Here is a 24,868-nt window from a genome sequence, read left to right on the forward strand (position 1 = left end):
GACACCCAGCTATTCAAGCTAGTAAATATAAAGTGGGATTGCAAAGAGCTCCAACAGGATCTGTCCAAATGGAGTGAATGAACCTTAAAATGGCAAATGGGATTTAACGTACAGTGCAAATAAAAAATACTTCCTGATGCCATGACAATAAAAGCATCTTTGAAATTAACATGCCCCCGCTGTGTGTACTCACACGCTGATAATTATCGCGACTGGAGCAGGCAGAGAAGTGGAGTAATCTTAAGTGTGGTATTGATGAAAATTGCTCATTTGAAGCTTCTGTTTGCATCAGGAAGTAATCCCACACTGACCTTTCATTATATGCTGTGCTTAATTGACCAGTGGACAAAAAATTAAATGCCAAGGCAATACTAATCTGGAATAGAGAAGGTGCAGCAAAGAAGGGAAACCAGGTGAGGGGAAGCAGGAAGAAAAGGGGCAGGAGAAAAATAATAGCATAGCTTTGTGCAATGGAACAGAGAAGGAGCAGATTGGGCATTAAGGCTTCACCTTCTCTGCAAAGGGTGCCTAAATCCAAAGTCAGGTGTGGTTGTCGGGTAAAAAGCAGTAGGGGAAATAAGAGAATTAAATTATTTTAAACTGTTATTGCACCCTTCCTCCAAGTGGCTCAAGGTGGCACATATGGTTCTCTTCTTTTTACCCTGATAACAACCCTGTGAGGTAGGCTAGGCTGACAGAATCTGACCAGCCCAAGGCCATCTTGTTAGCTTCATGGCTGAGCAGCAATTAGAACCCAAGTCTCTCAGGTCCTAGTTTTAACCACTACACCACCAAAGAAGCAGAGATAGGTAGTGGGGTTTCTCCCCAGCTTTGAAGATATTTCCTGCTGCCTCATTTTCTGCTGGCTTTCAGGCCTTTGCATCCGACAACTGGCAAGATACAAGCTCACTAAGACGGAAAATGTGCATTTCCTTGGCTGCACAGGCTGGAAGGCGTGATTGGCAGAGCTTAAAGCTTCTAAATGAAATGGAAAAATGCAGCCCGGGGTTGGAAGGGATTCTGAAACTTCCCAACTGAAAGAAAATAGCAAATCCCATTTGGTGTGCTCCTTATAGGTCTTGAGGCAACATGCAGCATCTGGTGCATGGGAAGAAGCGGGGGAACATGCATGCATGCGCTCTCTTTCAATGTAAGTGCCCAGAAGTATGAAATGTTAAGGACTAAAGAGAGCTTTGGCTGCCTAGTACTTGCAGAGAGAGAGCCAGATATTCAAGTGATGCTTGATGAGCAGCATGGGCCCTATATCTTCTCAGAAAGGGCCTCTCCATCACCTCTGTGCAGAAGGACAGTGACACAGTGGCAGAGCATCTCTTTTGCAAGGTCCCAGGTTCAATATCTGGCATTTCCAGGTAGAACTGGGAGAGAACCCTGGAGAGTCACTGCCAGTCTGTGTATGCAGTGCTAAGCTAGATGGATCAATGGTCTGACTTGATATATGGCAGCGTCCTATACTCTCTGCTTATGCAATTAGGCCAAGCATCCTAGGAAATTCAGCAGAGGGCTTCAGGTTGCACATCCCTGGAGTAAGCAGTCCTTTAGACCAGTGATGGAGAGCCTCAGTTCCTGGAATCAAATGTGGTCCTCAGGCCTCTCTGTCTGGCCCCTGGGACTCTCCACAGGCCACACCCCTCAGCAGTCCTGTTTTGTATCCCTTTTGAGTGTTTCTGCCTGGCTGGAATGTGTCTTTTGAACTCTGGTAATGGTCTTGCTTGCTTGGATGGAGGATAGAGAACGGTCTGTGAAAATGGGTTAAAATGACCTTATTGCACAAAGAGAAAAAGTATGTTCTTTGCTCTGTCCACTTTTGCCTATGGCCTCACTCACTACTGGCATGCAGCCCCCTAGGGGGCTGCCCAGAAAAAAGTTTCCCCACCCCTGCTATAGATGCTACAGTGTTTTGTGGTCTGGAGGGCAAACCCTGTCACTGGAAAGCTGATTCCAGAGTTGAACTCTGATGCTCAAATCAATCCTACCTTGCTAGCCTTCCCTTCTCTTTGTCTGCCACAAGTGACACGGGAAAGCAAAGGGCTAGCGCTGTTGCCAGAATGAAAACAGCTTCAGAAGCACAGCTAAAAGCCAGAAGCAGTTAAGAGGGGGAACTGTTTCCCCTTTGGCTAGGCTGCCCTCTCAGCAAGACTAACGAGAGGAAAAGGCTGCTTGGATCCCTTTCATCTGCTTCGCTTTTGATCAAGTTGCTGGGTAAGCAGAAACACAAAGTGCGGCAGCCGCTTTCAGTGGCAGTTCATGGCCCAGGACTCAGAGCCACTGGAAGATGATGCCTCAGCAGGAGGAAGATGAATCTCACAGGTGGCTCGGAAAGCAGCTGAGTAGGAGGCAGTATGATCATATATATATACACACACACACCAGCAGCCGCAGATGGAAGGAACCAGCCCGTTTTAGTGGCAAGAATGTTGAAATCTGGGTGGCAGTAGCCAGGGTTGAAATCTTGCTCAGCTGCCAGGCCAGAGGTGAGCCAATGTTCCTTAGCCTGGTGCAACATACTGTTAAGGGTTTGTGGGCACCCTGACCTCTTCTAGGCTCCTGGGTGCTGGGGCTTAATCAGTGCTTCGAGAATTAAGGTGAGATGACAGGTGTTGGCTTTAGCGATGTAGAAATGCAGACTAAGCTGGCCTTTCCTGCTGGAGCAACACCTGGGCATAAGCCATTAAGAAATACAAAGATGTTGATGCCCAGTCTTCAGCACATCAAGGGAGGACCCTAGAATCTGTGAGTTGCCAGGGTTACAGTGGGCAGAGATGGGTTTAGGATTCCAGCTTGCATGACATAGGCTGAAGGAAAAAGAAGAGTGGCTGCATGGGGCCTGGCTGTGTTTCGCAAGGGCTTTTGGGAAGAGGATGAATGGAGCGAGAACACAATGTGTGCTGGGTGGGAGAGGCTGCACCACTGTGCCTTGACTTTCTAACAAAACACAGTCTTGGGTAAGCACCTGGACTCTCAGCAGAGATTGGGGATGGTGTGCAACAGCAGTATCTTATGTTAAAACAGCCTTCCGCCAACTTGCTCTCCTCCAGGTGTTTGGGGCTATATTAAAGTGTTGTCTGGGGCTGATGGGAGTTGTAGTCAAAAACATTTGGAGGGCACTGGAAGTGGGGATTGGTCCATTGGTATGAATGGGGCACCATCCCACCAATCTCAGTCTGCCCTCAGCTGGTCCTCACATGCTTCTTACTTGCAACTAGACCAAGAGGTGGCATTGCCTGTTAGCTTCCTCTACCATAGTCCCAGTGTTGACTTAGCAGTGTGTAGGAGGATGGAGATGAAACTTGAATGTTTAGTTGCCTTGCCTTGGTTCTGGTTACACCAGCTGCCTCCCTGTCTCTGGGTACCAGCCACTACTGGCACCTAGTTGGAGGAGGCTGTTTTAAAGAAACCGCTGTACCTCTGTGAACAACTGCCCTGTCCAGTATGCCCAGAACTACAGATTGAAGCATCTTCTAGCCTAAGGCACTGAAGTATTCTCAGCCTCTGGATCTGTGCCCTCCACCCAGGTTGGCTATTGATAAGGGCTATGATAAGACTTCCCGTCTGGGATAGGACTTTGCTTGAGAAACAATGGTCTTCCTAGATGTGATGGTGTTTTGATGTGCTCTTTGACTCTGGCTTGGCTCTGACTCCTGAATTGGTCCCTCAACTCTTGACACCCCAGCACAACTCTTGGCTCCTGGTTTCCAGCTCCTGGATTCCTAAGCCTATGACTTAATCCTTATACCTTACAGATCCTTTATCTGGGAATCTGAAGTCTTCCTCTCTCCTTGCTTCTACTCATCTCCTTTTCTCTCTGAGTGATGCCCATCCAATATGCAAAAAAACCATAAGAATGACAAAAAATACTAAATAATAAAACCCATTCAATTCCAAATTTTAAAACCCATTGACCATTAAAACATACCATAACCAATTCTACCTGCAATCCAGCCAGGGGAAGAAAAAGAAATTATTCAATGGAAGCCAACTGAAAGAGACCTTCCAAATGTCTGGAGACTAGCAACTCACTGCAAATCTACAGGGAAGGAATTCCAACACTGTGGGGCCATGACACCAAATGTCCTGTTTCTCATGGCCACCAATTCCACATATCTAGGATATGAGCACAGGATGGTACAGGTGCAGACAGCTTAACAAATAATTGAGGCCCAAAATGTTTAGGGCTGACCATTGGCCTTAGCTAGCTGGGACTGAAGGGAGTTGTAGTCTACAACATTTGGATGGCACAATTTTGCTTACCCCTGGGCACACATTTCAGGTGTTGCAGCTGTCCTGGAGGATATTCTTATCCTCCATGAATTTATCTCATAGTCTTTTACAGCCACTCAAATTGGTGGTCATCACTGCCTTCTATGCGAGGAAGTTCTATAGTTTTATCTATGTGAAAGCGTGAAGTACTTTCCTTTTATCTGTCCTGAATCTTCCAACATTCAGGTTCTTTGCATATCCACAAATTCTAGTATTATGTGAGAGGGGAACACTTTTATCTATAACCTTTCCCTGTGCAATGCATAATTTTATGCAACACTATGATGTTGCCTGTTGCTTGCCTTTTATCTAAAGTAAAAAGCCCAAAATGCTTCAAATGTTCAAAAAAATAATAATTAAACAAACAGAAAGCACGAAGGGCTTTACACCTGGAAGATACATGTCGGGGAATGCAACTGAGCAGCGAATTTAAGTGTGGGCAGTGCACAGGAGTTAAAACATCACAGAAGGTTTGTTAAACTGAAATAAGCAGGGAAACATTGCCAAAGGCCACTAGGCTGGCTCAATATAAGGTATTTCCTTATATTTCTATAAACCACACCACTTTAATGGCACATAACTGCCCTCCTGTCAGTAGCCTCTTGGGGCCAATAAATTCGTTTGTGAGATTTGAAACTGCGTGTCCTTCCCTCCTGCTTTGGGCTGGCACTTAACGATTATTTCATTTACTGTATTTAGCTTTACAGCCTGCTGAAGGGTCTCGGGACACACATTTTGACCACTTTATGGTGAGAAGTTGGAGAGGGTTGGTGAAGGGGAAATGAGACTTATACCTCTTCCACGACAAGCTTTGTCTGAAAATGAAATTGCTGCAAATATAAAATCCTTTCCCAGAGGACAGAGTGGCAGAAACTGGGAGATTTTTACTAGGAGGGGACTGGCATTGCTTTACAAGAACAAGGCATTCCTCAAGGGAGTGACAGTGGTGGGCAGAGACAGTAAAAACTGTAGTGGTGGCAGAGATAGCACTGACATCAAAGAGTCTTGTGGTACTCCCATTTATTTTGCACCCAGTGCACTCCCAGCACTGATTTGGGAAGCAGTGTACACCCAACATGAGTCGCAATCCATATCCATCCTGCAATTACCTGGGTGTTTCTTAGGAAATATACAGATGCATTTGGATGTGTGTTCTCCCAAGCCAGCTTCAATCCAAATTCAGAAAAGTAATTCCCTAACTGCATTTTAAGGCAGGAACGCGTACATAGCCAAACACGTAACACATTTATTGAGGTATAAGGTTTCGTGAACTACAGCCCATTTCATCAGATGCATGAAGTGCTATTGTGAGTTGCAGATATAGTACATACTATAAGTGGGGAATTGTAAACAGCGAAGTCAGAAGTAAATGCAAAAAGAGTAAAGACAGCAATAATTACATTATTTACGTGTTTACCCAGAAAGAAGCCCAACTGTGTTTAATGAGGCTTACTCCCAGTTAAATGAGCTGAAAACTGCAATTTATGTTGATTAATCCATTAGATTAACAGCTTTTTGACCAACTAAAAAGGCATCCTGATTAAAAATATATATATATTTATTTTTTTAATACAACTTATAAAGCTGCATGTGGAACAAGTATCATTTTAAGGAGAGTTCTGTCCTATGCTAAAGAGAACATGCAATGCCTCTGCTAATAGGATCTTGATTGAAACAAATATGTGCACTGTTTAAAAAGTATGCTATCTTCAGAACTATCAGTTTTGCCCTGCTGCATGCAAATCATCAAAATATCTACAACCAAACTGATTTAAGATTTCTTTAATTGTGTGACAATCCCTAGGTGTTATTTTAACAGTGCTAGCATTGCACACTGAGCTTTATAGGGCAAGGGAAGACAATGTTTTTGCTGCTGGACTCCAAATCCCATCAACCCCTGCCAGCATGGCCAATGATATGGGATAATGGGAGTTGCAGTCCAACAACATCCAAAGGGATGCTTACTACCCCAGTTATTGGGTAGGTTAGAAGTGGAACAGCAGGATCTTAAAATTTAAATGTTGACAATAAACAACAACAACAAAGGAGAAGGAGGAACGGGATCAAACTAGGTTAGAATGTATTGTGGTTTTTGTTCCTGTTGGGAAGAAGGATTAATTGGTCACGACAGAGACTTTTCAGGAAAGGTGTGTTCTGAGGAAGGATTTGGGAAGAGAGAAATGTGGAATCATGTTGATCAGCCCACTATCCGCCAACTGTTCTTTAAAATTTACAAAGTGAAAATGAAGACTCTGGGTCTCTTGACAGTTAAGGTATCATTGGTCTCTGTTAAAGTGATCATGTGTACATGCCCTTGGCATAGAACCTGTGGGGCCCTCCAGACTCAACTCCATCAGCTTCAGGCAGCATGGCCCAATGGTCAGAGATGATGGGAGCTGGAGTCCAGTAACATCCGGAGGGCAACAGATTCCTCACCCTTCTAAGGAGGATCAGACAAAGAACATTTTTTTACCACAGCCCCAGCAACCAACAGGCATTGGGTAGCCTACTGGAAACTGACCAGTGGCTGACCACTGGACCACAGGCTACTTACTTACTTACTTAATTTATTTGCAGGTTTATAAACTGCTTCACAACCAAAGGTCACTGAACAAGCAAGATCACAGCGCAGCTTCATTTGATATACCTCCGGTTACAGATGCTTCGGCTTGTGCGATTTCGGGTTGCGCACCGTGCCAAACCCAGAAGTACCGGAATGGGTTACTTCTGGGTTTCAGCGCTAAATCGTGACCCATGCATGTGCAGACGCGGTGCTGTGCATTGTGGATGCTGTGGGTTGCGAATGTGCTTCCCGCACGGATCACATTGGCAACCTGAGTGTCCACTGTATATATTTTCTCTATCCACTTTCTTGATGCTATGTACGCTTTTATGAACATCTATTATGTCACCTCTTACTTGCCTTTTTTCTCTAGCACCTCTCCTTCCCACCTGCCCCACACCCAAGTATCTGCCACTTGAGGCAGCTGCCTCACCCTGCTTAATGGTTGGGCTGGCCTTGTTAGGAAGATAACCAGTGGGTGTGCATGCAGAGGTGGGGAAGGTGGCTTCTCCAGAGGAAACTAATTCAAGTAAACTAAATAACCAGTTATCGAATTGGATTCCACTGCAATAGATCAGTATCTCTACTTCCATTATTAAAAAAGAAGAAGAAGCAGCAGCTTGTTCAAGGAACCGCTTCTTAATTTAGTAACTGAAAATCAATAGCCCATTAAGAAGAAACTAATTGCTATGGCTTCTCCCAGTGTACTGCCTTGGTAAACAAAGCAGCGAACTAATTCACTATTAATTGTTCTGCCTTTGGAAATAGTACAGCATTAAAGTGCTCTCTTGCCTTCAGATGTACTAGATGAGGGTTCATTGTTGATGAAGTCATGGCTCTTGCCGCTTAATAGCTACAGGGAAGTATTAATCTGTTGGCATCTGGTTTTTACAGGGTGTAATGAGAGGGCTGGGAGCAGCTAGAAAAGGCCTGTGGTAGGGGAGACAAGACACCCTTAGAAAACCAAACAAAAGGTGCCTGATTGGCATCTTCTGAGACATAAAGGCTTTCAGAGGCTGCCTCCCAGAGCCCTCACACCTCCTTCCCAAGGCCAATGATACCCACTCTCCATTTATGTATTTGTTCCCCCACCTCACCCCCGTAAACCTGAGATCATGTAAGTGAAAGCGGTGCAAGTTCCAAGTTTACTATAATAATAAAATGTTTAAGATGTTCTTATCATGTCCATATTTTATTTTAAATTGCATTGTTTTGCTGCTTTACTGTCTGCTGCCTTGGGCTCCTTTGGGAGGAGGGGTGGGATAGAAATTTAATAAAGAGTAAGAATTTCCTCTTTCCTCCCTTCCTGCTTCGCATGCTGCTGCCTCCCTCTTGCCTTGCTGTCTAACCAACTTCCACTCCCATCTGAGCCTACACACTGTGTAAAAGGGAAGGTTCTGCATCTCGCGTCTGTTGGTAGCACAACTTTGCATGCCAAGGTCCCTAGTGTACTCTGCAGGATTGTTGTGAGAAACGTAACTTCTATTCTGAGCTCCCTGGAGCAAAGGAGGAGATATAAACATAATATATTTACATAGGGACCGCCAGCAATGGTAGGAGCAGAGCAGAAGCTCTACAACTGTAGAGAAAGGAAACTTTCGCCTTCTCTTCCTGTTCTACATTTGCTGCTGCTCTCCCTGCAAGGAGAGGAAAGCACATGGACCATCCCTGGATGAGGACCCCACCTCCCCACGCTGATTCAGAGCAGCTGGACTTGCAGCATGTGGGTTGTTTTGTTTTATTTTATATATTTACTTACTCTTCCATAATGGAACCTGAAGTGAGGCACAGGTCCATCCAGACATTGAACAGACCTGCTAAGCTTCAGCAAAGGTGCTGGCCTTACACCCTGGGTTACTTGGAATATGTTCAACAGTTGTCCATGATGGTGGAACCAGCTTGGAAGGGTGCCGCTTCACACTCTTGCATCACACTGCAGAAAGTCTGGTGAATGGTCTACAGTGTAGTTTTATTCCTACCCCCCCCCCCCAGCAACTGCTCTCCCAGCTAATTCCCAACACACATACAAGACACACCAACATGCCCTCACCACCGCGAATTTGCAAACAACACATACCTCCACCTGCTGGCAGATCTGTATCAGTTTGGCCATCTGATTTTCTAGTTCGCTATTGCGTTTAACGAGGTTGGTGAGGTTCATCTCCAGTGTTTGCTGCAGGCACAGAAAGGAGAGGGGAGACAAAGGGGGGAGGGGGACAGAACAAAGAATAAACATCAATAAGCCACAAGCAACAAGATCAATGAAACAATGGGCCCTGGAGACTCAAATACAGGGCAGCGAAATATGGGCAGTTATATACAAAAAAAATATGCATGTCTTCTTAAAGCTCCACTTTCTCCTGCTATTGGCTGAGCTGCTGTAATGAAATATTCTTTGGATGTGCTAACTTCTGAGAGTAAAGGTTGCAGAGCATTAAACAATTTCAGTTCTGGAAGGAAGTGAGGAGTCAGTTGGCAAAGGAGGGAAACAAAAACCTACACAATGTCATATGAACTGTGGGCTGAGTGCTAGGAAGCCATGTAAAAATGGTCCAGGAAGAGGACAGGGATGTAAGAAGTGAGGAAAAGAAACAGAGTAGACAAAGCTTTGAGAAGAATTTAAGAACTCCTTACAAAAAAGAAGTAGTCAAGATGACTGAACCACGTAGCCCCACACTGTCTATTCTGATGGTTAGTCTCAGCAGAGGTTCTTTTCAACCTGATTAGCCCCCTTCTGACCTATAGACTTCAGATTCTCCCTGGATCAAAAGATGTGCTGAAATTAAATGGCGTAAAAATACGATGTAATAATAAATGGATCTGAGATATGCTTAATTGGTAAGATTGAGGGAAAGAGGGAAGGACAGGCAAAGGAGAAAGGTGGTCTGAACTTTTTTTGTGTCTTTCCTACAATTCCAAGCATAGACAATGACCAGTTGTAATTCAGCAACATCAGGAGGGCCACAGGTCCCCCACATGGGGCCAAGAAACAGGAAGGAGTACCCCACAACCTGACAAGGCCCAACACTGATACCTGCCTTGGGTCCCCATTTCAGCCTTCCTCCCCCACAACACACACCAGGCAGCTGAGTTTAGGAGTGGCCATTTTCATTTCCCACAATGCCCCAGACAAGGCTTCTCCTCAAGAGAGTCTGGGAGTTGCCAGTTAAGTTTTCTCACAATCCCCTTGATGCTATGTCATGTCTGCTCCATTAGGGTCCTTCCGCTGCCTGCCACTTCTGAGCCACAATGAACGCAGAATTAAAGGAGATTAACAGAGGGCAGTTTACTGAGAGCTCCCTCAAAATTTAGAGTCAGCCCTGCTTTGATGCCTGTAAGTCAGGAAGCCACAGTAATCAGAGGGACCCAAGGGAGATAAAAGGCGAATCTAGTTTTTGATCTCAGTCCAAGGCTGCAAACACACCATTCAGTGAAAGTGCAGTTATAGCATACCCCCCCAAATCCAGGGAACTGTAAAGGTAAAGGTACCCCTGACTGTTAGGTCCAGTCACGGACGACTCTGGGGTTGCGCTCTCATCTCGCTTTATACGGCGAGGGAGTTGGCGTACAGCTTCCTGGTCATGTGACCAGCATGACTAAGCCGCTTCTGGCGAACCAGAGCAGCGCACAGAAACACCGTTTACCTTCCCGCTGGAGTGGTACCTATTTATCTACTTGCACTGGTATGCTTTCAAATTGCTAGGTTGGCAGGAGCAGGGACCGAGTAACGGGAGCTCACCCCGTCGCGGGGATTCGAAACCCCGACCTTCTGATTGGCAAGCCCTAGTCTTTGTGGTTTAGACCCTAGCGCTACCCGCGTCCTCTGGGAACTGTAGTTTAGCCCTAATAGAGCTGCAATTTCCAGGATCTTTAACAAACTACAGTTCCCAGGATTCTTGGGGGGGGGGGTGCATAGTATGTACAAAGCCCAAGCTAAGCCTTCTTTAGGTGCGGAAATTCCACATGTAAATGGGTGGAGGCATGTAGGCCCCAGCCTCTCACCATCACTCTGGAGCGTGTGGGGATGAGGAGTTTGATTTTTCTTGTGCGAAGTAAAAACAGTGACATGGGGTGGGGGTGGGGAATCAAACCCCCTCCCCAGTTCTTTAACTCTTTCCACAGAAAATGTTCCATTTACATGTAAAAGAAAGGAAACATATCAAACTTGAGGATGGGAGAAAGAAACAGATTTCAGGTTTTTAGGCACCTCCCTTCTCCTGTGTTACCATAAAAAATGTTGGAAGTCGGTTAAGACACAAGAACCTTAGAGTTTGTTAGCAAACCTGGCTGTGATTCCTATGTTTAAATAAGGGGTTATGTGTGGTTCTAGTGCTGTAAAATATAATTGCCTCCCATTTGTTGCTGCAGAAATTGCTTAGCATTCATGCTTTGTTGCACCAGTAAATATTCAGATTATGCATTTTATTCCTGTTTGCCCCCCAGCTACCAGAATGTGGTCTTTGCATTCCTGTTATCTCCAGTCAGGGATGTATACACAGTGTGCTAAAAAGAAAATAAATTCTGCGCCAAGGCAACACAGCCTTTGGTTTCCGCCTTGTTAAATTGTTTTCTTTTCTTCCACAAAGCCATAACCCATCAACCTTCGCAAATCAACATCACAAATCTGATAAAGCAGAGTATTACCTAGGAAACTTCACACTACGATGAACCAGCTAGCTTCCTCCTTTTTTTATTTTTGAGATTATTAATTGTAACGCAAACACATCAATCAGCAGAAAACCTGCAAGGTTTTTCTATCCATCTTTTACACTCTGATCTTCTTCCAAAAAGAAGCACCTCCCTGTTAAGATACTTTGAACCTTTCATACATTTAGGCACACACATCTATCGTTTAACGTGTGGAAAAGAAGAAGAAAGACGGAAGGGCAGAAGAAAAGTAGAGAAGAACAGAAAGAAAGAAAGAAAGAAAGAAAGAAAGAAAGAAAGAAAGAAAGGTATCACCAGATGGTCCTCAATATACTACAACTTTTATTCATTCACATATTGAGTTAACATTGATAAAATACAGTGGTGCCTTGCAAGACGAAATTAATTCGTTCTGCGAGTTTTTTCGTCTTGCGAGTTTTTTTGTCTTGGGAAGCACGGTTTCCCAAAGTCTTCAAAATCACCAAAGTCTTCAAAAACCTCAAAAAAGGCTACCACACCGCATGCTATGAGTTGCTCCTCGAAGTTACCCTGGGTATTAACGGTTTTAAGAAAAAGGAAACAAACTTGCAAGACGTTTTCGTTTTTTTCGTTTTTCGTCGTGCGAAGCAAGCCCATAGGGAAATTCGTCTTGCGAAGCAACTCAAAAAACGAAAAACTCTTTCGTCTTGCAAGTTTTTCGTCTGGCGAGGCATTCGTCTTGCGAGGTACCACTGTATTAAAAAGCCAGCTTCAATTGCCATGGCTGCAAGAAATCCAGCATCTGTCAGGGACTGGGCAGAGGAGGAATGGTGGAGACGCCTCCGCAGCCTGAACCTTCCAGAGAAGAGGAAGACAGTATAGATTTACAACAGTGGTTTGCAGGAGGTCATAGCCCAGAGGTAGATGAGGGGCAAAGATGAGAGAGGAGGAGGGGGAGGCAGTGCCAGAGCAGCTGGCTGACATGTTACCACTAGAAAGCATTCCAGACCCCCCTTCTCCCAGAACCCAGCGAGCAATGAAAGTAGGAGAGCAAAGGGCTTGGAGACAAATGGCCCTAAGTGGCCACCGTAAGGTGGGTGGTGCTGTTGACGATTGAGGAGAGAAGGGGTGGTGGTGATTACTCAGAGCATCGTCATTACTCCAAGAGGCTGCATTTCTAAGCCTCTCTGTGTGAATATTGAATAAAAGACCTTGGTAAGAACTTTCCTTGTCTATCTATTCCTGGCAGCCTATCGTGGGGGGATCGGATTCCCTGACGCCTGACAGCATCACATGGATCTGCCGTCTTGTTCATATTCATTACAACGGGGATAGCCATCTTGGAGCCCTCAAGGCAGATAGTGCTAAACTGCAACACTGACCCATCAGCTCCAGACAGCCCGGTCAGTTGTTGGGGTGATGATGACACATACATCCCAAATTAATTTTGCTTTTAGCTCAAGAGATGTTACTACTGAAAGCATTGTCAATCTAACAAAGCATTTGGGTCTGGGTAGATACAACATGCCGACAAACTATAAAACAAAGCAGGGTGTGAAGATGAGACATGCAGAACCACCCAAGAACCTAAATAATCTATCACAGTTTTTGAAAGGGTAGAAAAGAAAGAGCAGAATGACTGACTGGCTAAAGCAGGGTCATTTCAGCTCTGACTGGTGAGGAAGACCAAAGCAGCCTACACAAAAGCTCCAAAATGGAATCATCAAGGGGTAGAGTGTCTAGAGAATCAGCATGTTACATATTCTCCCTGTCCTTTGTCTTCCGTTCCATCCAGCACTTCCTTTATATCAACCTAACAGCATCAACAGATGGGGATGAAGGCGCGCGCGCACACACACACACTGGAACAGGGAAGGTTGGATAAGGATAGCCAGACCGAAAGTTCCCCTGAAAAGGTTTGTGCATTTGACTGCTGCTCTAATACCACATTCCACAAAGCTCCTTCGTTAAAAAGAAAAAGCTTTTATCCCTTCAGGTCGTGCTGGGTGTCATAAGTAGGAAGAGTGCTATTGCATTCAAGTTCTGCTTGTGAGCTTCCCGTAGGTGTTTGGACACCATGAGAACAGGAAGCTGGACTAGATCTAGAAGGACTCATCTGACATTCTTAACTGGGAGACAGACATCGCAGCGAAAGGGAGTGTGCATTTGGCCTGTACAAAGAACCCCCAAGCATAGTTTCTATGGGGTGCTGAAGTGTGGCAAAGTGTGCTCCTGAATGCCAGCTGTTGGGAATCACAACTGCACTCAGGTCTTGTCTGTGGGCATCCCAAAGGCATCTATTTGGCCACTAAGGTAACAAGGATGCTGTACTTAGATGGGTCTTTAGCCTCATCAGGCAGGGTTCTTAGGTTCTTACGTAAAGCATGTCCAGTTGAGGATGGCTCCAATAGCCAAAACATGGACCAATAAGATGACTGCTGTCAGAAAAGATAGGGAAGGCTGGAACCAACTCTCCCTGACACAAACTGTACTTGAATAACAAAAAAACATTTCAGTGTTATTTAAACACTGGAAGAAGCAAAAGGAAGATGACATTTGACTCCCTTCTGCAGCTCAGTGTCCAAGTAAGCCAGGCATGTAGAGACAATGAGAGCTGTGCATTCTGGGTGCCGTGTCTTCCCTGATGTCCTTCCACTTTCAGAGCTGTGTCTCCAGTAAGGAGCAACTCTGGGACAGATTCAGACCAGCCACTGAGGGGGTAAAACAGACGTATACAAGTGGTGGTCATTCAAGGGGAACAGAGCCCTGCATTTACTCAAGTACAAACAAGCAATATGGCTTGTTGCGGATGTCTTCCTGCCCAGCCGGACCATTCTTTACTCATGTTTCCATGGAAAACATGAATATCAGCCTACTTTTAGGGGACACCCATAAATAAAATATTCACAGGGCCCCTCCATTTGTTGTGCATTCGTGATGATTTGTGCTCATGATGGTATTGAGTTAGTTAGACGTGAACCCACGTTTGATACTGTTTGCGTCTGCAAAAAAAAATGGGGCGGTCATATGGCTTTAATTCCTATCAGTGCATTTAGTGCTACTTCCTGCTGAAATCTTGCAACTTTTCTTACCACAAATGTTCCAGTTTGGGTTTTTGGCACCACTTCATATACTGTTAATATTTGGTGGAGCTGATCTGTTTGCTTGCTTGTTCTAAAGCAGGGGTCAGCAAACGTTTTCAGCAGGGGGCCGGTCCACTGTCCCTCAGACCTTGGGAGGGGGCAGACTATATTTTGAAAAAAAAAAAAATAATGAATTCCTATGCCCCACAAATAACCCAGAGATGCATTTTAAATAAAAGCACACATTCTACGCATGTAAAAACATGCTGATTCCCAAACCGCCCGCAGGCCGGATTTAGAAGGCGATTGGGCCGGATCCAGCCCCCGGGCCTTAGTTTGACTACCCATGTTCTAAAACTTGCATTTGACACAGGTGAACACTTTGCTACCTGCACCATCTTTTTGAAACCAGTTTACTGAATGTACACTGGTGTGGGCTCCCCCCAAAACAAACTACATATAACTGTGCAGTAGAATGTGAGTCACACCAACATGGAGAATGCAAGGGAACCATTTAAAGCAAGAAGGAATGGACAGGAGGAGGTGCTGAACCCTGCTTCCCTCCAGACATTTTTCTCCCCCCCCCCCCGAGAAAAAATAGCAGGGGGAGACTATTTCGGTGTGAAAAGCAGAGGCACCGCCCCGCCCCCCATTTTGCCTCATACCACCTGTTTTGTAGGAACTTGTCACCAACCCAATTCTAATATATGGCCTTGCCACCCTTCAATCTAATTAGCTGGTGAGTGGGTGGGTGTAATTACTCAGATCCCCACATCTGGGCTTTCCAACCTGGTTCCTTATTTCAAGGAATGACTTCCTTATTTATGAAGCTTCTTTATTTCTGAGATGAATCATATCTGCAAAAAGCAACTTTAATTTAATATGTTACTAGGATTGCATTTTCTAACGAAGTGCTGTTAAAGTTCTGAAACAAGTAATGCATCATTTTCTTGCATTGACACGAAGTATTTCTTATTTTGGAGCTCTTCAAGTAACAAGCCTGCCCACCCGTCTAAACTTATAATATTTTTCTTCTTTGTAAACTAGTGACTTTTCATTAATTACAGGAAAGCTAAGATTCAAGCAGGTTGCAAATAGAAATCAAGATTTTCTTATGTTGCACCTGTGTTTTATGAAGTCCAAATAAAGTTGTTTTAAAAACAAAAGCAATCATTTTTTGATAATGTGAGCCTGAATAAGCTTTGCTTAGAGTTAATCCATTGAAATGAATGGACCTAAGTTAATTATGTCCACTAATTTCAGTGGCTCTACTCTGAGTACGACTTGGGATTGGGTACAGCCCTGCTTTTTTATCTAGCTTTGCTCAGCTACATTGACCCATACATTGGTAGCCATGTGACTGGATTACTGCACTATGTTTTGTCTGAAAGCTGCAACTACTGCAGAATGCAACAGCACACCTTTTGTATATAATGTCTGTGGGATAACCAGTCTCACATAACCAACAGGCTTAAATCTGATTAATGCACAAAGGGATTAATACCTTTCACGGCTTGACTAGGTCACTCCCCCTCACCTTGGGAGGAAGGTAATCAAGGCCTTTGTTCACCCTCAGTCAATGCTTTCCCCCCTAGAAAAATAGGTGCTGGTACTCACCATGAAGTTGTTACAGTAAGTGTCACACTTTGTAACAACAACAACAACAACAACAACAACAACAACAACAGAGGTGCTGGTACTGGATACCCTTGAGTACCCCCTGAAAAAAGCACTGCCCTCAGTTCTACCTGAGAAGCGCTCTGTGTAAACAGATCTGAGCTGGTTGCTTCAAGCTCAGACCACATGGCTCTAACAAGCCACTATTGAGTTCCTATACCAATAATTTAGGAACTTTCACCACTTTGTAACTAAGCCAAGATTTATTGCTTATGAAACTTTTTCTGAAATGCACATAGGAGAGTTTGTAAGTAAATCATTTTTAACTTACTAAATGTGTGTGGGGTTTCTTTTTCTGTGCTAAGGGAAGAGGGGGACTTTGGAAGGAACTTAGAATGGGTCATTTTATAAGTCTAACAGCCTATATTTCCATGCTTCACTTTGCTGCATATTTTGTTATTTTAAATCTCTGCTGGTGCTCTCTCACGTACTTGCCCCAAACTTGGATCTAGGCATCCAGGAATTCTCCTTTTACCCATTTTCCCCCTTGCCACCAACAATCTGGGGATTGCACTGGCTTCCTACACATTACCAGTCCAAATTTAAGATTTTATAGTTAGAGCATAAAGTCCTAAAAAAATTAATTGGAACAGATTACACGTTACTTGGCCTTTCTCACAAACCTTGTCTCCATAACAACTCAAGGCCCTACATGGCTTTCATCACACTTATTTCTCTTCTTTTATATGTCGCTCCCTGCTTTTATATCTTCACTCTTGAAACTTCACCACCTTCCATTCATCGAAGGTCTCTTGCTCTGTCAAATGGCATTTTCTTCCTTGCTCCTCCACATACTTTGAACTACCCCACAGAACACTCTTCAGATCCCTCCTCCAAAGCCTGTGGCACAGCCCTCTTAGATCTCATGCCTTACTATAACTCTGACTGTAATTAAGTCTAAGCCAGGGGTCGGCAAAGTTTTTGTGGCTTGGGCCGGTACATGGTCCCACAGATGCCGCGGTGGGCCTGAGTGTGTGTGCGCACACACGCATGCACAAGCGCTATTTTCGGCACTCATTCCGGTGTGGAAAAGGCGTGCACAGCTTCCCATTGGCTGCAGGAGCTTCCTGCAGCCAATGGGAAGCCGGCCAGCATCGTGGAAGGCGGTCCCCGCTCTGTTCCGCACCGCTTTAGCGGAGTGCACAGAAGCCGACTTAGTGGGCAGCGGGGGTCCCCGAGCAGGTGGCGGGGGTCCATGGGCCGGTTAAACAACCCTCATGGGCCGCTTGTGGCCCATGGACCTTAGGTTGCCCACCCCTGGTCTAAGCACATGCAACTGAAACAAGCTTTGTTGTTTGCCCTTGCCTCCACCTCCATTCCTCTGTTATGTCCCCTGTACTGAATTTGAGACTGTAAGCTCTTCGTGACAGGGAGCATGCCCTTTTGAATGCTGTAAGCACCATGCTGACTGATGGCACCAAATAAAGAATTAATAACTACACACAGACACACTGGGGATCATAGAATCATATGATTCTCCTCCAGTGAAGGAGAGGCCACCATCTTCTGAGGGAGTCCATTCCACTGTCAATCAGCTCTTACCATCAGAAAGTTCCTTCTGAGGTTTATTTGGAATCTCCTTTATTGTATTTTTAAGTTATTGGTTTGGGTCCTACCCCCCAGCTCCCCGAGCAGGAGTAAACAAGCTTGCTTCATATTCCATGTGACAGCCCTTTATGTACAGTCATACCTCATGTTATGTTTGCTTCAGGTTGCGCGTTTTCAGGTTGTGTCCCGCAAGTACCGGAAAGGGTTACTTCTGGGTTTCGCCGCTCGTGCATGCGCTGATGCACAAAATGATGTCACGCGCATGTGCAGAAGCGGTGAATCATGACCTGTGCGTGCACAGACGCGGATTGTGTTCTTTTCAGGTTGCGAACGGGCCTCCGGAACAGATCCCGTTCACAACCAGATGTACCACTGTATTTGAAGATGCCTATCACATATCCTTTCATAAGGCATACACTCCAACTTTCTGTCTCTCTCTCTCCCCCTCCCCTTTCTCTGATACACACACATACACACCACGGCAATTGCATTTCTCCACAAAAAGGGAGCCTGGGGGTATGAGATGCTTGTGACTCATACCCCTCCTAGCTCAAAGTGGCTTAAGCAGAAAACACTAAGTTAGACTTGCGCTGTTTTATTCCAGCCTTCTGTCCTGAGTGACTAATCAGAATAAAGAGTCAGTCTCAGGTAAGGGGGGGGGGGAATATATATTCAGTTCACGTTCAAAGGCAAACCAACCTAATTTGCACTTCCTGAAACAATATACAAAAGGAAACACAGCCGTCATATGAAATATGCACTTTGTGGTTTTCTCATGGAGTTCTACAGCCAAGTGGTATGCATAAACATACACATACCATGGTCTGGTGTACACAAAGAGGCATGTATTAGCAAACATGCTATACAAAAATGCATTATATTGGGGGGTGGGGCTGCTTGGCAAAAACATGTAATCTTCGACACCTCCCTTTCCATAGAGGCGCAGATTGCAGCTACAACAAAGGCGGCATTTTTCCATCTCCGCCAAGCTAAGCAGTTGGCTCCTTACCTCTCTCGCCCTGACCTAGCCACTGTGATCCACGCGACGGTCACCTCCAGACTGGATTATTGTAACTCGCTCTACGTGGGGCTGCCCTTGAGACTGACCCAGAAACTCCAGCGGGTGCAGAATGCTGCAGCGAGACTCCTTACGGGGTCTTCGCTGCGAGATCACATACACCCGGTGCTATACCAGCTGCACTGGCTCCCGGTGGAGTACAGGATCAGGTTTAAGGTGCTGGTTTTAACCTTTAAAGCCCTATACGGCCTAGGACCCTCGTACCTACGGGACCGCCTCTCCTGGTATGCCCCACAGAGGAACCTACGGTCTTTAAATAAAAACATCTTGAAGGTCCCAGGCCACAGAGAAGTTAGGTTGGCCTCAACTAGAGCCAGGGCTTTTTCGGCTGTGGCTCCGATCTGGTGGAACACTCTGTCACAAGAGACCAGGGCCCTGCGGGACTTGACATCTTTCCGCAGGGCTTGCAAGACAGAGCTGTTCCACCAGGCCTTTGGCCAGGGCACAGCCTGACTCCCTCCCTCGGCAATCTTCGCGGAGCTCTGGCCCAATGGTTGCCAGTGGCTTGAATTAATTAATTTTATAATGAATGGTTTTAGAGTGTTGTTTGTGCTGTACTTTTGTACTGTTTTATTGTTGTTAGCCGCCCGGCTTCGGCTGGGGAGGGCGGGATATAAATAAAATTTATTATTATTATTGTTATTGTTATTATTGTTATTATTATTATTATTATTATTATTATTATTATGTGTATTAGGGAAAACTGCATACAAAAATGTGCGCATTAGGAGAATTTCATATTAACATACAGATAAATTTTCATGAGGGGTATTTAAAAATCAGTCTGCAAACTGGTGTGGAAATGGGGAGTACTGAACCTAGGATGGGGAAAAGCGAGAAACTAAGAGAAACCAAATGGTAAGCATGATAATAAACTCTGGGGGAAAAGCACAAGGCAAACTGTTGTCAATAAAAGGTCCAGGGCCATCCACCTTCAGGAGATGGAAGGCAGATTCCAGGCTCACTTCTCTCTAGCGCCTTTTGTGTGAACCACTGGTCGGCTGCCATCTTTCCCATGGAGTGCTCCTTTATGCAGTATTAATGAAGCAAAAATGCAGCCCAGACTAGCATGGGAACAGCCCATTTGAAACAATTTAAACTATCTGCGGACACACAGTGGACGTGTATTTCTAGCTATCAATAATTAAAGTGACATTACATTTCCATTTTAAAAAAATACACATTCCACTCAGAGAGAGAGAGAGAGAGAGAGAGAGAGAGAGAGAGAAATATATTTTATAAGAAACCACTCGCAACCTGTTGTGCCATGTGTCATGAAAACGATCTCTCATTAATATTGCATCATCCAGAGGCAAAGGAGGATTTCCCTGTGGAGGTTTTTTATTTTAATATACTCAAGTTTGTATAGAAAGGAGGCTCTTCAGTTATGCCTCCCAGCCTCCTAGCAAGGAGACTCCATAAAGCAAGGTAGACTGTAGCTTCAATTCCTGGCATCTCCCGCTATATTAAGTAGGAGAGCTCTAGGCCTGCTCTTCTGCCTCTATAATTAGGGGTCTTGGCGACGGATCACATGCATAAAGAAGGTTCCAGGTTTAATCCTGGGGTTTTATAACCTCTGATTATGAAAGAATAAGGTAATGAAAAAGATCTGCAACTACTGGAGAGCCACTGTCAGTCTGAGCTTACAGGACTGAGATAGACAAATCCAGGACTGCTCCAGAAAGTTGCTGTTTTGCAGGTTCTATTCCAGGCATAGGCAAACTCAGCCCTCCAGATGTTTTGGGACTACAACTCCCATCATTCCTGACCACTGGTCCTGTTAGCTAGGGATGATGGGAGTTGTAGTCCCAAAACATCTGGAGGGCTGAGTTTGCCTATGCCTGCTGTATTCAATCGTATACCAGCCAATTCAGGTTGCACAATTAAAGTGGATTTGGTGCTCTTGTGCAGCAAACCATTCTATCCCCACCCCTCGCCCCAGGACTGTTTGCAGAAAAGAATGTGATATGATCATGCCCTCCCATCATATGTCAACGAAATAAATAACTATATGACTTTTAAGAAGACATTGAAGGCAACCCTGTACAGTGGTACCTCGGGTTAAGTACCTAATTCGTTCCGGAGGTCTGTTCTTAACCTGAAACTGTTCTTAACCTGAAGCACCACTTTAGCTAATGGGGCCTCCCGCTGCTGCCACGCCGCCGCCGGAGCACGATTTCTGTTCTCATCCTGAAGCAAAGTTCTTAAGCCGAGGCACTATTAGCGGAGTCTGTAACCTGAAGAGTATGTAACCTGAAGCGTATGTAACCTGAGATACCACTCTATAGCGAAGTTTTTAATGTTTGATGCTTTACTGTGCTTGATGTTTTAATTTGTTGGAAGTCTCTGAGAGTGGCTGGCACAACCCAGTCAGATGGGCGGCATCTAAATAATAAATGATGATGATGATGATGCAATGAGCAGTGTGGAACTGCCTCCCATTAGCTCTGGTTCCATCTACTTCTGGTCTCCCTGCCGTCCACCCCAACAGTCACAAAATACCCTGGTATACAGTGTCGGCCTATGTGCACACCTAACAACTGAAAGTAGTGCACTAGGGTGGGGACGGGGACATCAATCCATTTCCAAGGCTGCTAGTAGGGTTGGGAACACTGTAGTACTCCAAGCAAAATCCTGCTAGCCCAAAAATACCAATGTCAAGTCTACACCAGATTCAGGAGACATGAGTCATAACCTGTCACCACCCTGGAGAAAGAAGCGAGGTCTCCATGTCCCTAGGCAAACTGTTGTGTCAAACTTCAGAGGTGGGGCAGGAGAAGAGAGGAATACACTGGGCTCTGAAACCTTCTATAATAGCTTTTCCCATCCTGTTTCCCACACCTGCCAATAAGTTTTGGACTCATCAGGTCAAGCCAGTATAGTGAATGGTCAGAGATAATGGGAGCTGCAGTTGAACATCTGGAGGGCATCAAATTAGGATAGGTTGGTCAAGAAGACAATACATCATTTGTGTAATTATCAGGATTCTCTCTGATCCTTGTTCCTGTTCTAATATGAATTATTTAAAGACTTTGCCAACTCTTTGACAATGTTTAACCAAGTGTATTTATTTAAACATGCCCCACGCAAGCAAAGGGGTACATAGTATGTTTGCTGTTTTCACTGAGTTGAATCTGCTGTTCTAAACAAACCAATATTGATCTCCCCCCCCCCCCTTTTTTTAAAGCCAGCTGGTTACGGTCCTTTGCAATCATGTTTTCTTACAACTCAATGTTATTAAGTGCATAATTTGACTAAAAACACTGAACATTTCACTTGCTAATTATCTCTCTCATCGCCAGCTTGGCAGCTCAGAAGTTTCAGCTTTGAAACAGGGACAGATATTCTTTAATGTTCTAATGCAGCTAATGAAACAAAATTCGTGGGGAGCATTCTCCAAGAAGCAACATACCCAGGCAAGCACACAAAAATTTGCAAGGGACCTGCTTTTCTTCATGAATGGCTTAGTGCAAAGCAGCCTGTTTTATGCTGAACAGCAATTCACTGCAAGCTAACAGCCGTTTTAATGAAAAACAGATTCCTCCAAGTTGTTTGAGGCTCATCAAAATCAGAAACAACAACAAATCTCTCTTTGGGAGTTTGTCTCACTGCTCCACATATAGTACAATTCTCCTTGCCCAAGCACAAGGAGGGGGAGGGTGAATTCTGTCACCATCTATCACAAATCTAGGGTGACCAGATGTAAAAGAGAACAGAGCTCATCTGCATTTGAGATAATTTCAGTGTGAGATTGCTTAATTGAAATTGCTAGTGCAGTGGAATTGCTTGCGCAGAATTCTACGGCCAGATTGTTGACTGGGACCAGAAGGTCTGAACATATTCCACCAATTATGTTCTGATAGCACTCGGTACTGATTAGCATCTGGTTCAATTCAAAGTGCTAATTTTGACCTTTGAAATCCTATACAGCTCAGGATTGTAATACCTCGAGGACTGTGTCTTCCCATATGATATGAACCAGCCTGACCTCTACAGTCTTGATCAGAGGCTCTTTCTCCATGTGCCATACATGAGGGAAGTTTGAAGCGCGGCAACATAAGAAGGGGCCTTTCCAGTGGTGCCCCTCCCCTGTATGCATAATTGTTCTCCTGAAGGAGATGAACCTGGCACCATCCTTGTCAGTCTTCAGGCATCAGGCTAAGCTCTTTTTGTTCCCCTAGGCTTTCTTTGCCTCCTTGGTGGTGTTCACCTTTTAGATGAGTGGGTAGGACTTGTCCTTATTTATGTCATTGGGCAAATGTTTTATGTACAGTCATACCTCAGGTTGAATGTGCTTCAGGTTGAGCGCTTTCAGGTTACTCTTTGCGGCAACCCAGAAGTAACGGAGCACATTACTTCCGGGTTTCGCCACTTGCGCATGCGCAGACGCTCAAAATGACATCACGCGCATGCGCGAAAGCGGCAAAACACAACCCGCGCACATGCAGACACGCTGTCGCGTCTTATGTTCCATTCAGGATGTGAACGGGGCTCCGGAACGGATCCCGTTTGCATCCCAAGGTACCACTCTATTGTGCATTATTCACAGTTTAACCCCCCCCCCTTTTGAATTGCTTTTGTTGTACTGGCAACTCCTGTTTCGTGCGCATTCAAAGAATGCGCAGCCATACATGTGCGGGACATTTTCGGACATTTTAGAGGGTGTAACGGGGGCAGAAGACTCCTCACTGCAGACTGTCACCAATTCATGGAAGGCACTTGAAACAATTGGGGGAGGAGCCGAACTAGCGCTCTCACCCCCACTGTGATTAAATGCACTAGGGTTGTAACGCCTGTGTAGGGCTACAGTCACCTCATAAACAGAACTCTAAAAACTGACAACGCTACTTGATCCATTTCACCCCAAAGGCTTGCTGCAATGTGAATTCTCGAAGCCGTTCTAATTCTCGCAGCCATCTTTTTTGAGGTGCTTCCTCAAAAAAGAAAAGAAAAGAAAAGACACTGTAATAATGAGAATCAACATTTAGTTCTCAAAAGGGGCTCTAGGTTCTCCTGATTGCATATAAAAACTCAAAAGCACTGTTCCAGTAACACCTAGAGGCAAGTAAAAAGAAGACTGATATCGTTTCTGAAATCTCATTATTTTGGGCGGCAGGGTGCGGGAGTCTGCCTTGGGGGTTTGGAGCTTTCAAGAGCGATAGCGCTAAAGACTTCTCTGCGTGCTGAGGAAGGCAAAGAGATAAGAAAATATATTCAAATCCTTGAGACTGTACTCAGGTTTTTAAAAATAAAGAGGCACCTAAATATTATTTAAAAGAGCTCCACTGGACTGGCGACCAATTTGTTTCCAAGCTCCAACTTGCTGTTTCCTTTATAGCCCTGAACAGTTTGGGGCCAGGATACCTTGAAAGACCACCTCTTCACTTATGAACATGCCAATCCCCCATAACATCAGCTAGTGAACTTCCTCTTGCATTTCCCGCCTATGTCTGAAGCACGTTTGATTAGAACATCCAGGTTCCTGTCAGAATTATTTTTATTTTATTATACCATATTTATATGTTCACTCACAACACAGCAATCCAATACTGTATTTTCTCTAGGCGGCACAAAGAAAATTAAAGTAATAAAATACGGTTTCAAAACACCATAAAGCGGTTCTTTTTCATAAGGAAGAAATAAAATGGGAACGCAAGAATAGACAGAGAAGCCAAGGCTATAAAAACATAGGTTACATGAAAAATTTGGGTGAATAAAATTATCTTGGCCTGGTGCCAAAAACATAGCAATAACACCAAGTTAAACCCTATGGGATGGCAATTCTAAAGCTGGGATGCCATCACTGAGAAGGCCCTGTCCCTAACAGCTATCTGCTTTACTTCACTTCCTGCCATCTGACACCATGGGCTGGTTCAGACATAAACCCAAAACAAATAGCAGATTCCAATTTTGGCACGCTGGGAAAGCAACGAATCAGTTGGCCAGTTTTAATGAAATACAGTGGTACCTCTGTTTACGAATTTAATCTGCACCGGAAGTCTGTTCTTAAACCGA

At 44.8% G+C, this 24,868-nt stretch overlaps 1 protein-coding gene across 1 annotated transcript in view; it reads right to left on the reverse strand.

Moving 5' to 3' along the window:
* MID2 (midline 2) overlaps positions 1-24,868 on the reverse strand; it is a 195,002-nt gene that overhangs the window by 39,804 nt on the left and 130,330 nt on the right. The window contains exon 3 of the mRNA XM_080990250.1: positions 8,919-9,014. Within this exon, the coding sequence (XP_080846376.1) occupies positions 8,919-9,014 (96 nt within the window). The remainder of the gene's footprint in view (positions 1-8,918; positions 9,015-24,868) is intronic.

This window comes from Podarcis pityusensis, assembly GCF_964106645.2.
Source record: "Podarcis pityusensis genome assembly, chromosome: Z".
Lineage (NCBI taxonomy): Eukaryota > Metazoa > Chordata > Lepidosauria > Squamata > Lacertidae > Podarcis > Podarcis pityusensis.